General features: G+C 32.3%; 1 protein-coding gene across 16 annotated transcripts in view; it reads left to right on the top strand.

The window, feature by feature from the left end:
* The window catches only part of PDS5B (PDS5 cohesin associated factor B), a 194,179-nt gene that overhangs the window by 68,455 nt on the left and 111,530 nt on the right, over positions 1 to 14,194 (top strand). For all 16 annotated transcript variants that reach the window (XM_023621486.2, XM_023621489.2, XM_023621492.2 and 13 more), the window contains 5 exons: positions 2,686 to 2,889; positions 5,555 to 5,641; positions 5,743 to 5,840; positions 6,477 to 6,603; positions 12,283 to 12,363. In XM_023621486.2, coding sequence (XP_023477254.1) covers positions 2,686 to 2,889; positions 5,555 to 5,641; positions 5,743 to 5,840; positions 6,477 to 6,603; positions 12,283 to 12,363 — 597 coding nt within the window. The remainder of the gene's footprint in view (positions 1 to 2,685; positions 2,890 to 5,554; positions 5,642 to 5,742; positions 5,841 to 6,476; positions 6,604 to 12,282; positions 12,364 to 14,194) is intronic.

A 14,194-nucleotide genomic window follows, 5' to 3' on the forward strand; every position in this document is an offset into this window, starting at 1 on the left:
TCTTCTTTTTCTTGTATCTCATTTATTTTATTAAAATAGTCATTTTAATCTGAGAAAAGAAGTTTTAAGTACTAAGCACTCAGACTGTATTTTATTTTCTCATAAGTTATTTTGAATTTTGAGAGGGGTTAAAGAGCTTTGCTTTTAGCTTCTCTCTCTCTCTGACATGCAGCCGGGAATCAAGATTGTTGGTGAACTTTCGTGGATGAGGCAGTCGCTGTATGGCTACGGTCTCTTTATATGTATTTGAATAATATTTCACCTTTTCCTTCAGGGCAGTGATGGTCTCTGTGATTATTAAAGTAGTTAAAGGAGCAGAGTGGCCAAAGAGAATGTTAAGCCAATTTACCAGTTAGTTCAAATCTTCTTTATTTTTGAGCATTTTTTTCTCTTCTAGATTGTATCTACCTAGACATTTATGTTGATTTATATTATTATTTAACTGTATTTCGAGACTGGAAAACTTGCCTCAATTAATCATCGAAGGCCCAGGGGCCTTAAAGCAAAGTACCATTTTATAGCTATTGCTGAATGGTTTATTTTTATTAGAAGAAAATGACCTATAACTTTCACATAAAGTTTTAATATTATACTTTTATGCATATATTTTAGAATGTCAGATATCAGATGTTTATTATTCAAAGGAAAAGACATCTTTGAATGGATTAAATTTACCAATATGTGAATATTAGTTGGGAACTTGTGTATTTTTCATTAAAAATAATCAAGCTACACATCCTTTCTATATATGTTATTTATTTCCTATGTATTTACATTCTCTTGACCTATTGAATTTTTAGAGAAACAAATACATTTATTTCCTCAGATTTGTTTATATTTCAAGCAATGATAGGTAAACATCCCTGTTTGCTAAGAAACTAATGTTAAACACACAGACTACAGTTATGAGCTGTTCAGCATTTAGCGTCTTTTAGAGATGTTATTTTCTCAGACATCTTCTTTAATTTAGAGGACTCATATATGAGTTACTAAGGAGTTTTATAACACCATTGGCGTTGTAGATGGTAATGAGGAATTCCCCTTATCTGATCCTTGAGTAAACTGTTGTCTTGATGGAATGATTTCCACGGTGTTCACATTTAGTGTTTGTAGAATGCTTTCGTTATTTTGTAGACATTTATGCCCAGAAGTAATCTGGTTAATATACTTTTTCTTCCCTTATTTTCCTAATTTACACTTCCCACTATTTTTAGCAACCTTCTTAGAGAAATATAAAAAGGATATAATGTGGGATGAGAGTAATTTTGATATGTACAAGTACAGGTGTAAGTTTCATAAATTACAACAGTATGTTAATATGTAAAGTGTCATTGTTTATATAATTTCTAGAGTTTCCTATAATATTTTATGTAAAATAAACTTAATCTCTCACTCTTTTAGAAAGAGATTTGGGAGAAAGGAACAGTTCCTTGCATGTAGCTCTTTTTTTCCTTCGTCTCTTTTCATCATGCACCTAGGTCATCAAAGCATATATCTTAAAAGTAATAAAATTAAAGTTAGGAGAGTGGCGCTGAACACCATACCCTTAAACTAACTGTAGTGCCAGACTGGAAGGATTAGTCTACCGTTGGTTCTGGCATCTGGTGTAATAGAACCGAGGGTCCGCTCTGTGAGGAACAGTGTTTCCCACAGCTGATCTGGGACTTCAGTAAGACATTGGACAATTTATTTCTCGAACGTCTAGCTCTACAGTGGAGTGGAAATTCTTGCAGTATGTCTCAAAGACCAAGTCATAGACATTGATACTTGGTGGCCAGTCCTGCTTGTTGATTAGCATTTGCAGCACCACCTAGTGGATGCCAGATGGTCACCTTTCCATTAGAGTTGTTTAAATCTCTGTTCCTGTCACGTTAAGCAGTTTTATTAAGTCTCATTTGAATTACAGACTGAGAGTTCCTTGTGACTACTAATACTGAAATTAGAGAACGCTCTTCACAGAATTCAACCCATACCATTCATTCCTCATCATTCTTGTTTCCATTTCACTTCTTTAATGTAAATATTTTTGAGAAAGGAACCATTTCCTTTAGCTTCCTTCTGCTGACTCCATACATGCCATTGATTCCCACTAATGAACTATTTGTATGATATTCTTTTTTACTGTGGCATAAGAAATATTTTGTTAGATGCTATGGTTGTCACCTCATGGTGCTTTTAAACATTTAGGGATGCATCTTTGTCACCCTTGAATCTGTTTATATATTCTTTTTTAGCTAAATATATAAATCCATGTTTCTAGAGTGGTTTATGGCTCAGATGGAAAAATAAATTGTCATCCTATGTTTTTCTTTAGAGGTATATACTTTTTCTCCTAATAAAAGGATTAGACATATTATAAAAAAGGGATGCTACTTTTAAGAAGGTCATACTCTTCTTAGTCCATTTCTAAAAGTGAGACCAGAAGCACTATGTAAGGCTAGTTTTAAGCTTTTAATATCTGGTTAGCAGGTATGATGGGTAAATGAAAAGTATTTTACTTAGTCTTTCAGAGAAAAGTTATTTACCCTGTAGTTTTAAAAGGATCTTGTTCTCTCAGATAGACACTTTCAGGGGAAAAATGAAAGTGTATTTATTGAAAGTTAACCTTTGCAATTAATATGTTTTTCTTTTAAGTGACTGCATTTTTACATGGAAAATTTTATTATTTATTTTGTTTATAAATAGATGGTTGTGAAGACTTTCATGGATATGGACCAGGACTCCGAAGAAGAAAAGGAGCTTTATTTAAACCTGGCTTTACATCTTGCTTCAGATTTTTTCCTCAAGCATCCTGATAAAGATGTTCGCTTACTGGTAGCCTGCTGCCTTGCTGATATTTTCAGGATTTACGCTCCTGAAGCTCCTTACACATCCCCTGATAAACTAAAGGCAAGTACTGATTTAAATAGCTGCCAAGATTGGCTGATAACTTTCATTTGTCTTTCTAACTAAAATGTGAGTTAAAATATTTGGATAATTTCTTTGGATTCTTTGACATTAGCTGCAGCAATCTTGTTAAACTTCTGTTTTCTTTAGAACTTACTTCCTTCCCATTCCTCCGAATTTAGTACTTACTTTTGTAAAATAATTTCTGATCTTCAGGATAAGAAGAATTAGTGTAGTGTATTTTATACTTTTTATATTATATCATCATTAGCTCTATTTCAATATCACTTGGGGGACACTTCCTTTTCCCTTTTGAAAATCCTTGTTGAAGGCCATGTTCATTATTTAGAAGACAGTATCTAGTATAAACCTGAATTTATAATACATGAATCCTACTTCATTTAATGGAAACTGTGATGTGAATTGTTTTGAAGAAAATACAGGGGAAAAAATTTTAATGGAAAGGTAGAAAAGACATTTAGTACTTGGTTACAGTGGTTCTGAGTAAAGCCATATGAATGGAAAAGCTTTAGAAGGTGAGAAAAGGAGAGGAATCGCATGATTGACGCAGCTGGTAGAAAGCATGAAATAATTAGAGCTGTGCAAAAAGATATTGAATAAGGCAGTTTACGAAGAAAATTAGAAAAACCAACAATAAAAAAATGTGGAAACTATGGGTTAGAGAATGAGTCCATAGGAAAATTATCAATATCCAGTGTGAAAAAAGGCACACAATTTAGGTTTATTTCATTTAACAAATATTGATCTTAATTATGTACCAGAAACTGAGTTTACAGTAGTGAAAAACAACCCAGACATGGTTCTTGAACTCATGGAGTTACTTCTTGATAATTGCAGTGAGGAACCTGCTCATTTGATCAAGTCTGCCAAACTTCCACTATGGAATACCCAAACTGGTTTGGGTGTGCTTGTTTTATATTTTCATTGGTAAAAGAATCTTCGGATGGGGGAGGAAGGGGGCAATATTTGTCATTTAAAAGTGGAACTGAATTGTAAGATTTGAGAACGGTCAGAGACTTAAAGTAGATAACGTGAGTTGGTCTGTGGAGTTACGTACCCAGGTGTATATCTTGATTTGAACTTGTGAACATTTAATTTGGAGGTACTTAATTGGTTTAAGGAGTGATTGTATTTGGTTGACTGTGAGCTGTGGCTCTTCCTCACTAGGTATCTTGTTGGCATTCTCATGAAGAGGGAAGTCTAACTTTTAAGAGTGCTGCTATACAATTTCTTCTATCTGTTGTGGATTTCTCAATTTGCATAATTCATGACCTATCAAGGCTTTGGGGTAATGAAAAGTCTTCTCAAAAGAATAGCTACAGATCTCTTCTATTTATAATGGGACAGTTTATGAGAAGAATATTGAAGACCTGAGATTAGAGTCTTTTTGGATTATCCCATAGCTGAAAATTTGGTGTCTTATTTTTTCTGGTCAGTTTTTTTGTTCTTATTTTAAATGCTTCTTTTTTTCTTTTATTGTGGTAGTACTTAAGAGTTATTCATTTTGAGTGTATTTTTAAAATATCCATGGAATAGTTTTCATTCTATTTTGATTAGTATCAAGTTTGTATTTTTCTTTGTCTACAGTAGTAATAATAGAAAATTGTGACACTTTGATCCTCACCTTTTCATTGTTGGTTTATCGTGTCATCAGAAAACCCTTTTATACACCTGGCTTTATATTTAGGTCAGTGATTATTCCAGAGGTTATAAATGAGTGACTCTTGTCTTTCCATCTCCAGGTAGAGTCAATATGGCAGTTAGTTTTCTCTTAGTCAAATCAGAAAGAGTTCATTCATGGGGGACATATTTTATACAGTATTCCTATCAAAGTAACCATTTTTGAAGGATGTACTTCTGATAGTATTTTTCTTGAAAAGCTACTCAGTCATCTGCATATTGCATTTTTTCCTTTTAAAAAATATGCTTGTTCTTGTTTTATACTTAGAAGGGAAACACTGTTTTTTTATTTTTATTGCTTGGTTAGCATGCTTCCTTTGCAGAATTAGCTTTTATAATTTTAACCTTTTTCAAACTTTTTAAAAACGTGATCTCCACCAAAATTTGACTTGAAGTGACATGTATCTCTATCCAGGTGCAAAGGGGGATGTAGTAAAAAAATCGAAAGTAAGTTATTTAGATAGATTAAGAGGAGCTTTGATAATTAGCTTCTAAGGGTCTTTTTAAAATTTCTAAGCTTCTGTGATCTATTGTCTTTCACTTGGTGATTTTAATTTGGAATTTTAAGTTTTCTAAACTCTGTTCTTGCTATGTAATTACCATATGTAGTACTGTTCCATCAAACCTGATCAGCTCTTTAGTCATTGGAACCTTTTTTATTCTAAGAATAGCATAAATTTTAATTTACTCAGTTTTCAGGTCTCTTTTTTTAACTTGCTGTAAGGTGAAGTTTTTCTTTCTCTACTTTAAGATCATGGTAAATGATTTACTGTTTTCCTGTGAAGGGTAATAAGATATTTGGTGTTTTCATATGATGATGTACTTTAAAAAAGTTCCAGCCAAATTCCTGGTTCTTTACAATTTATCATGATAGAAATGCTTGAATGTTGAATTAGCTTTAGACATTTAGTGATACTCTTATTTAGCATTCGTATTGTAAACAATAATTTGTCTTTCTCTTTTAAAGGATATATTTATGTTTATAACAAGGCAATTGAAGGGGCTAGAGGATACAAAGAGCCCACAATTCAATAGGTATTTTTATTTACTTGAGGTAAGCATATCTTGAGATGACATTTTAAACTGGTTTTTGTGCTTGTATGTTTTGACTAATTAAAGTGTGTACCTTTCACCTTTTTTACCTCTTATTTTCAGAACATTGCTTGGGTCAAGTCATACAACATATGCTTCGAGTTGGAAGATAGCAATGAAATTTTTACCCAATTATACAGAACATTATTTTCAGTTATAAAGTAAGTTTATTTTACTAGGAATATAGGTTTTTTTAAATATAAGGAATTTTTAACTTACGGATAAATCCACATAAGCCGTGTTTGTTTGGAAGGCTGAGAGTTGTAACTTAACTCCTTAACGTTATTTTTATAGATGTTTTAAAAATGAATAGAACTTAATCAATTTTGTATTTTAAGGAATAATACAAGAATGGTATAAGGCAATCTATAGCCAATGTAAAAATATTTTTTGGATTATATTATTTTTACCTTTTATTTAAATTGCCTATTACTCCTTAATTCACGTGAATAGTTGAATTTTTTATGTATTCTTTAACATTATCTATTAGAATTAGCTTCAGTAAAGCAATTTGATTTTCTCTATTTAACAGAAACTAAAGTTGCATTTGATTTAATTACTTTTAATTGTGAAACTGGTTCACATTAGGGAACAGTAACCCAGGAAATGTAATTCACATTTTGGATACTACTTAAGATTTGAGAGAGAAAGAAGCTTTTAATGAACATATAGGATTTGATTTAATTAATATTTTGGTATCATTGCTTATAAGATATAATGTTTTTCAGTACCATGTTATGATTAAATCCTGTACATTTCAGCTATACTTTAAATAAAATATCTATTTTGAATTTCAGCAATGGCCACAATCAAAAAGTTCATATGCACATGGTAGATCTCATGAGTTCTATTATTTGTGAAGGTGATACAGTATCTCAGGAGCTTTTGGATACAGTTTTGGTAAATCTAGTACCTGCCCATAAAGTAAGTAGCAGTATACATTGAAATATGCCTAAAGCCTGTTAATGTTAAGGTCCAGAATTTGTGCTTATGTTCTAAATACAGTATCCTGCTTTAACTTTAGTTTTGGAGAGTCTTTTTCATTAATTAATATTAATAGATATTAATTGTGTTTAGTGTTTAATAAAACATGCTTATTAGTCACTAATTAAATAAAAAGAAATAATAGATTTAGTTCATTTGTAATAACTCAGTTTTGTATAGGGTATTTTTAGAAGAGTGAGTTAATAGCTACTTAGATGCTATTACATAACTTTATATACTGGGAGGTGCTGCAACCAATTAGGGTCTTAAGTAGAGGACAGTGTTAGTGGTGTGTGTGTGGGTGAAATTAAAAGGGAGGACTCTGCTAATTTGGAGACAATATGTTGATGACAGTGTTTCTTGCCTGGGTGATGTTAATCAAGGTGTGTTTATTTATGTTTGTGTGTTTTCTTTGAAAATGACTAACTCTCCTGGAAGCAGTTGGAAATATGGTTCTGTGATTCACAAGGAGTCTAGGTTAAAGAGAGGGGCACAAGAATCACCAGTATAAAGATCTGTGTAAGCTTAAGACCTTTCTGGCAAGATATAATCTAAGTTTACAGCTACACTGCATTCACAAAAATAATGCTCCAATCAAATGACCTCATAATCCAAAATTTCCAAATTCTTAAAGAAAATAGTGCATCAGTGCTGAAAGTTAGACACTACAAATAGCTAGATTAGACCTAAAAATTCAGGTAATGTATTTATTAGATAAAAATAATAAAGTAAATACTTTTAAGGATTAAAGACAATATATGAAGAGTTAAAAACATGATAACTAGATGTGTGAAAGGCAGAGAAGGTTAGGAAAAAAGTAGAAATGAAAAATGGTCTTTGAAATTAAAATTTTTACTGGGTTATAAAGAGTATTTAGAGAACTGTGAGATAGATCTGAGCAAAGTAAACAGACACAGTGAGATTAAAAAAACATAAAAGGTACTAAAACGTGAAAGATAGAATGAAAAACTCCAAGATGTTTAATAGTGATTTCAGAACACCAAGTAGAAAGTGGAGAAGAGATCATATTTAACTAAAACTTGGCTTAAAACATTCCAGAATTGACAAAAAGCATGAATTTATGGACTAGGTAGCAAAAGTGTCAGGAGCAGAATAAATAAAAATAAATCCTAGTCCAGGCACATTCTGGAGAAATTGTAGAATACCAAAACAGAAATAATCTATAAAGCACCTAGAGGGAAAAAGTATAGCTCTTACCAAGAAATAAAGGTTAAACAGATTGCTGACTTCTCAGTAGCAAGGATAGATGCCAGAAGATAATGGAACTGTATTTCCAAAGTGCTAAGGTAAAATAACTGCATATATTTATATCTAGAGAGAGAGTTGCATATCCAGTTTGAATGAAATTAAGATGTTAAATATTTACTTGTCAGTACATCCTTCCTGAAAGAACTACTATGTATTTTAGAATGATAGAAATTGAATTTAAAAGTACTGAGATACAAGAAATAGGGGTGAACAAAGAAATGCTCTACATAAGAACTGAGATATAAAACAAAAACAGTAACAAAATTACAGTGATTAAGCAGGTGTTAACAAAATGGTCCTAACTGCATACAAATAACACATAAGAGTGAATGGCTTAATAGAGTTAACAAGTGATATGATTCTGCTGGTGATCAGGAGTATAGAGCTGTTGATTACTTTTGAAGTTTAAATGAAGCATTCATGTTAAAGTTTTAAGGATTACAATAAAAGGAAGAATTATAATAAATGTAAGTGGCCCAAATTTACTAGTTAAGACAGATTGTCATATTGGATTGAAAACAATGCAACTGGTCATTGTTAATAAGATATAACATCAAAAATACTGCCACAAAAAGGTTGGGGCTGGCCCCGTGGCCGAGTGGTTAAGTTCGCGCGCTCCGCTGCAGGCGGCCCAGTGTTTCGTTGGTTCGAATCCTGGGCGTGGACATGGCACTGCTCATCAGACCACGCTGAGGCAGCGTCCCACATGCCACAACTAGAAGAACCCACAACGAAGAATACACAACTATGTACCGGGGGGGCTTTGGGGAGAAAAAGGAAAAAAAAAAAAAAAAATCTTTAAAAAAAAAAAAAAATACTGCCACAAAAAGGTTGAAAGTGAAAGGATGGAAAAAGACATGCCAGGCACATACTAACCAAAAGAAAACTGAAGTAGCTTGTGTTAATATTAGATGTAATAGTCTTTACTGGATAAAGAAGGGATTTATACAATGATAAAAAGTTTAGTTCTCAGGAAGATATCTAAACTTGTATGTGCATAACCTCAAAATATATAAAGTATAAATGGAAAGAATTATAAGGAGAAAGAAACTCACAATTTGGTGGGCCTTTTTAACATATTTCCCAGTGATTATAAATCAGATAGCCCAACAGTTTGTAAGAATATTGAGGATTGGAAACTTGTAATAATCAATTAATCTGTCAAAAGAATAAATTATAGTGGCAATTAAAAAATATTTATGAATGATAATTAAAATGATATGTATTAATACTTATGGGATGCAACTTAAAGTGTTTAATCTAACTTTATAGCTAAGTGTCCAATTCAAGAAGTTATAAAAGCATCATCAGAATATACAAAGTATACAAGGAAGAAAACAGTGAAGAACAGAAATCAGAGAAAAGGAACACACAGTGGCGTGTCATAGAACCCAAAGTTGGTAATTTGAAAAGTGTATTAAATAGGCAAACCCTTGGCAAATTGAATCAGAAAAAGGGAGATATGGTATCAATATACAGTTCTAGAATGAAATGGGGAACAGCAGACATTAAAAAGATTACAGGACAGTTCCATGAACAGTGTTTTATTTGGAATTAGACAAAACAAATTCCTAGAAAATATAACTTGCCAAATTTGTCTCGAGAAAAAATCTTGAATAACTTTAACCAATAAAAGAAAGTTAATTGGTTTTAACAACTATATTCATAAAACAAACCAAAACCTTTCCTACCAAACAACAGTAGCAACAATAATAACAGCAACAACAGCAGAACTCAAATCCACCACAAAAGAACTTAAGCTCATCATCAGGAAATTTCTGTTAATCATTTAAGTGGTATATAATGCTAATATTCAGCAGACTTTTCCAGGTTATAGAAAAGGGAGGAATGCTCCACAACTCACGTTATGAGTGGAATGTAATCCTCATAGGGAAACTAGACAAAAGCAAGAAGAAAGGAGAATTATAGGCTAATTTAATTTAAAATACAGTCACATAAAACCGATATAAAAATTAGTAGGCAGTATCCAGGGTGGTATAAAGTAATATTGATAATGAGCAAATTGGCTTTATTTTCGGAATATAAAAATGGATTAACATTAGAAAATGTTAATAATAGACTAAGATATTTGTGTAAATTAAAAGATCAAAGAGAAAAATATCAGTAGATGTAGAAAAAAGACCATTTCATAAAATTCAGTATAATTTATGATAAGAACTCTTAGCAGGTTCGAAACAGAGGGAAACTTCCTTAAACTGATAAGGATACAGTAGCATTCTTTACTTAATGGTGAAATGCTGAAGCATTCTTTTTGAAGTTAGGAATGTTGTAAAGATGTCACTTCTACTTAGGAAAAAGGCAAGTATGCTATTTCTAGTCAGCTTTAACTGAGGTCTTAAGTTAGTGGAATAAAACAAGACAAACAAAGATAAAAGAATTAGAGAGAAGAAACAAAACTGAAATTATTTGCACATGTTATGACTGCCTGTGCAGAAAACACAAAACAGTGTACAGCTGACTTTCCACAACAAGTAAGAAAATTCAACAAGATTGCTAAATATAAGATCAATATATAAAAATCTGTATAATTTCAAAAGATTGTCATTTGTAGCTTTAACATACCCTTGAGCTACTTAGAAATTTCAGCAAAATGTGCACGACCTTTGTGTTGAAAATCATTACAGTTGACTGAAAAGTGAAAAAGACTTAAATATGTTGCATGATTTGTTGTGTTTATGGGATGGGAAACTCAGTATCATAATGGGGTCAGTTCTCTGCATGCTAATAGATAATCCAGTCAAAATGGTAACTATGAATATGTGTGTGTGTGTGTCTAAGGCATACTGATTCTAAAATTCACATTGAAGTGCAAATGGCTGATAATGGCCAAACAATTTTGAAGAATAAGAAAGTGGAGACGTACCTTACCTGGTGAAAGACATTGTTTCCATAAGTCCCTTTGACTATAATTATGTAGTAATAGACAAAGGGACATATGAAAGTAATGAGAATTTACCAATGGATGCATGGTTATATAGAAATTTGAAAATGTGCGTATTACAGGGCGTTGGAGGGAATAATGGACTATTTAATGAATGGTTTTAGGACAATTGAATATCCGAATGGAAAATAACATTGCATTCTTATTCTACACCATACATAAAAATAAACTAGAGGTAGAATAAAGATCTAAATCTGAAAAGCGAACCTTTAAAATTTTATTTGCTAATATAAAACAACATCTTAACCTTAATGTGGAAAAGAATTTCTTAAGAAAGATATAGAGAGCAGAAGCCAAATGGGAAAAGATTGATGTGTTTGATTACCTTAAAATTAAAAACTTCTGTATGCTCTAAGACACCATAAACATTGTGAAAAGACAAGTATAGATTGAGATGTTATGCATATAATTGACACAGGTTTAGTGTATAGAATTTGTAGAGAAACTCTACAAATAAATAAGAACAAGACAAAACAGCCCATTTGAAAAATGACAAAGAATTTACAGAAAGTTATTTTTATATGCACGAGAAGGCGTATACAAGACATATTTAATATCTATGAATAGGAGAATGAGTAAATAAGCTTTAGCATATTTATAGTAAAATACTAAAACAGCAGTTAGAAATGACTGAAATAATACAGTACAAGCATCAGTGCAGGTACATCTAAAAATATGCTGAATGTGAGTTTCAGGATCTGTACAGTATTCCTGTTCTCTGTAATATGTTTAAACTGGAGTAGTGATTCCATTTTAGATCTTTGGTTGTGATTCCTTCTGTCTTCATCACAATCTCTTAGAAACACATTTTCTTAAAATATTTTTCTTGTACCCTTTTCTTTTCATAGTTTGCTATTGGGTATGTTTCTTGTTGCATCCCTGGACTTAACCTGTGCTCTGAGATGTGCTTGAGTAAATCTGCTTTCCCACAGCTGCCCCAGACTCTTGTCTTTCCTCACCTGTGGGCCTCCATTCCTGCCCATGCTAGAACCCGGTTCATCCTCTTATGTTTTGGTTGTTCTGGACCTGGAGTGAAACAGCCTATATTTGTTCTCAGCTGAATTGATTTGATTTTGAGACTAGATTTAGAGTGACTAAGTATATCCTCTTCTATTGAATAAACATTTATTGATCTTTCTATGTGGTTTACCTTATGCTATGAATGAGATATGAAGAGAATATAATTATCCTTGCTTGAAAGGGATCTTATGATCCAGTAGACCAGTTACTCTTAAGAGAAGAAAAGTGACACTTTGCCTTCTCTCTCTTATTCTAATTGAATCTCAGACAGTTTTTCCATTCATTTACTCAAGAGTAGCTTTTTGAACGCAGGTAATATTTTGTTTTTCATAGAGATATATAACATGGATATTGTTTATGTTTTTCAGAATTTGAACAAGCAAGCATATGATTTGGCAAAGGCTTTACTGAAGAGGACAGCTCAAGCTATTGAACCATATATCACCAATGTAAGTCTTCCTTGTAATTGGTTGTCAGAAGGGGTAGACAAAATTTTAAAGACTTCTAGAAGCAAAATTTCTGCAATTAGTACACACTTTTAAATTTTATGTTGTTTTAGTCGTTAAGTAATGTATTTTGTTTCTCCTTCTTATTTAAAATTATTCTTGGTTAATTTTCTGGAAGTTTAGCTCTCACCTTGTTTGTTCATTCATTTGCTTCTTTCCACTTGCCTAGGAACTAAAACAGCTTTTATTTTGGTTATCAAGATATATATTTTCTTTCTAATGTAAGAAATAGAGTTAAATATAATTAGATAAAACATATGGAACTTTCCATTATTCAGATAAGTTGCTTACAGCTTTTTGGAGATTAAATTGGTTTGTACAAGAAGAAGATATGAGTTAATATCAAGACCTAAAAATTAAAGGCAAGTATGAATGGCAGGAATTTTGTCAAAGTAGCCTATCTTACTATCCCTGGGGTAGACTCCATGTGAATCTGCCTTTTCTGAGAAAGGGGAAGAGTTGGAATGAAATGAGCCCTTTCAGTATCCCAAATCTACTTATTTATGATTGAGTATCTTGTATTTATTTTCAGGAAAAATGTATTTTAGCTGATAGGTTCACATAGAAGCTTATTGTAGGTTGCATTTTCTCTCTACAGTTCTCTTGAGTTGCCCAGCTTTAGATGGCACCGCTCACATTGTGTTCCATGTGAATGGTGCCTCCTGGAACAAATCTAGAACACTGTTAGTGTTGGCCTCTGGAATAGTGTAGCAGTTCTCTCTCCACCTGCTTTTCACTCTCACCCACCTCCAAACATATAAAGGATGTAAATTTTCTGGAAAAAAGTGAGAAAGCAAGCCTTTTATAATTACTTATGTATTTGATTTTCCTGAAGCGTTGAGGAAGAATTTTTCTTGTACTATACAAAAAGCTGTCAGTATATAAAATACATCATGAAAAGATGTACTTTGAAAAGTAATATGCTTTATAAAACAGTACCTTGGCAAATGCCAGTTTTTGTTTCTGGCTTGTGGCCTTAAGTAATTCTAAGCATGTGATGATTTAGAAATATGTTTGATTTGTAAAGAAATTGTTTTGGAGGGTAAATTTTGAGAAGCTGGAGAATCAAATTGTGTAATCTACCTTAATTAATAGCTCCAAGATTGGCAGAAAATTCTAAACATTGGTTTCTGCAAGTTTTGCTAGTCTTGGGTATTGGCTGGAGTAAATTGGTTAGATTGAGTGGATTGAGTTTTTTTTCATTATTGACTTAATGGCACTTGAAATGTGTAGACCCTGACTTAAGCATTCTGTGATTAATTACCAGCCTTCCCTTTTCTTATGCTTGGAGTGCCTCTGAATAACGGTCTCCATGACCCATTAGATACACTAGATGAGCTCCTCCTGGTGGTCATTTATTTAAATTGATATTCCTACGCCAGATGTTTTTTAGGGAAACACTTCCCTTTTTCTGATGCCTTTTTCTGGCATAAAAATAAGAAAACAATGCTATTCCATGTTGATATCTTTTATAGGATTGGAGAAATAAATATTTTATTGGGTAATAGAAAAGCAGTTCAAGATTATATATTGGAGCTAGGTTATTAGGTTCAGTATACTATTCTCTCAACTTTTGTCTATGTCTGAAAACATGTATAATAAAAGTTAAAGGTAAAAGGACCAGGGAACTTTTAGCAATCCCAGATAAATCAAGGTAAAAACATTTCTTTATCACTTATACCTTATATTAATTTCTTGTTCTTAGTTCTTACGTCCAGAAATAGAACCCCCCCTCTCATACTTGCCTCTTATATCTTTATCAGGATTAGGAGAA

Source organism: Equus caballus, chromosome 17 (genome assembly GCF_041296265.1).
Source record: "Equus caballus isolate H_3958 breed thoroughbred chromosome 17, TB-T2T, whole genome shotgun sequence".
NCBI lineage: Eukaryota > Metazoa > Chordata > Mammalia > Perissodactyla > Equidae > Equus > Equus caballus.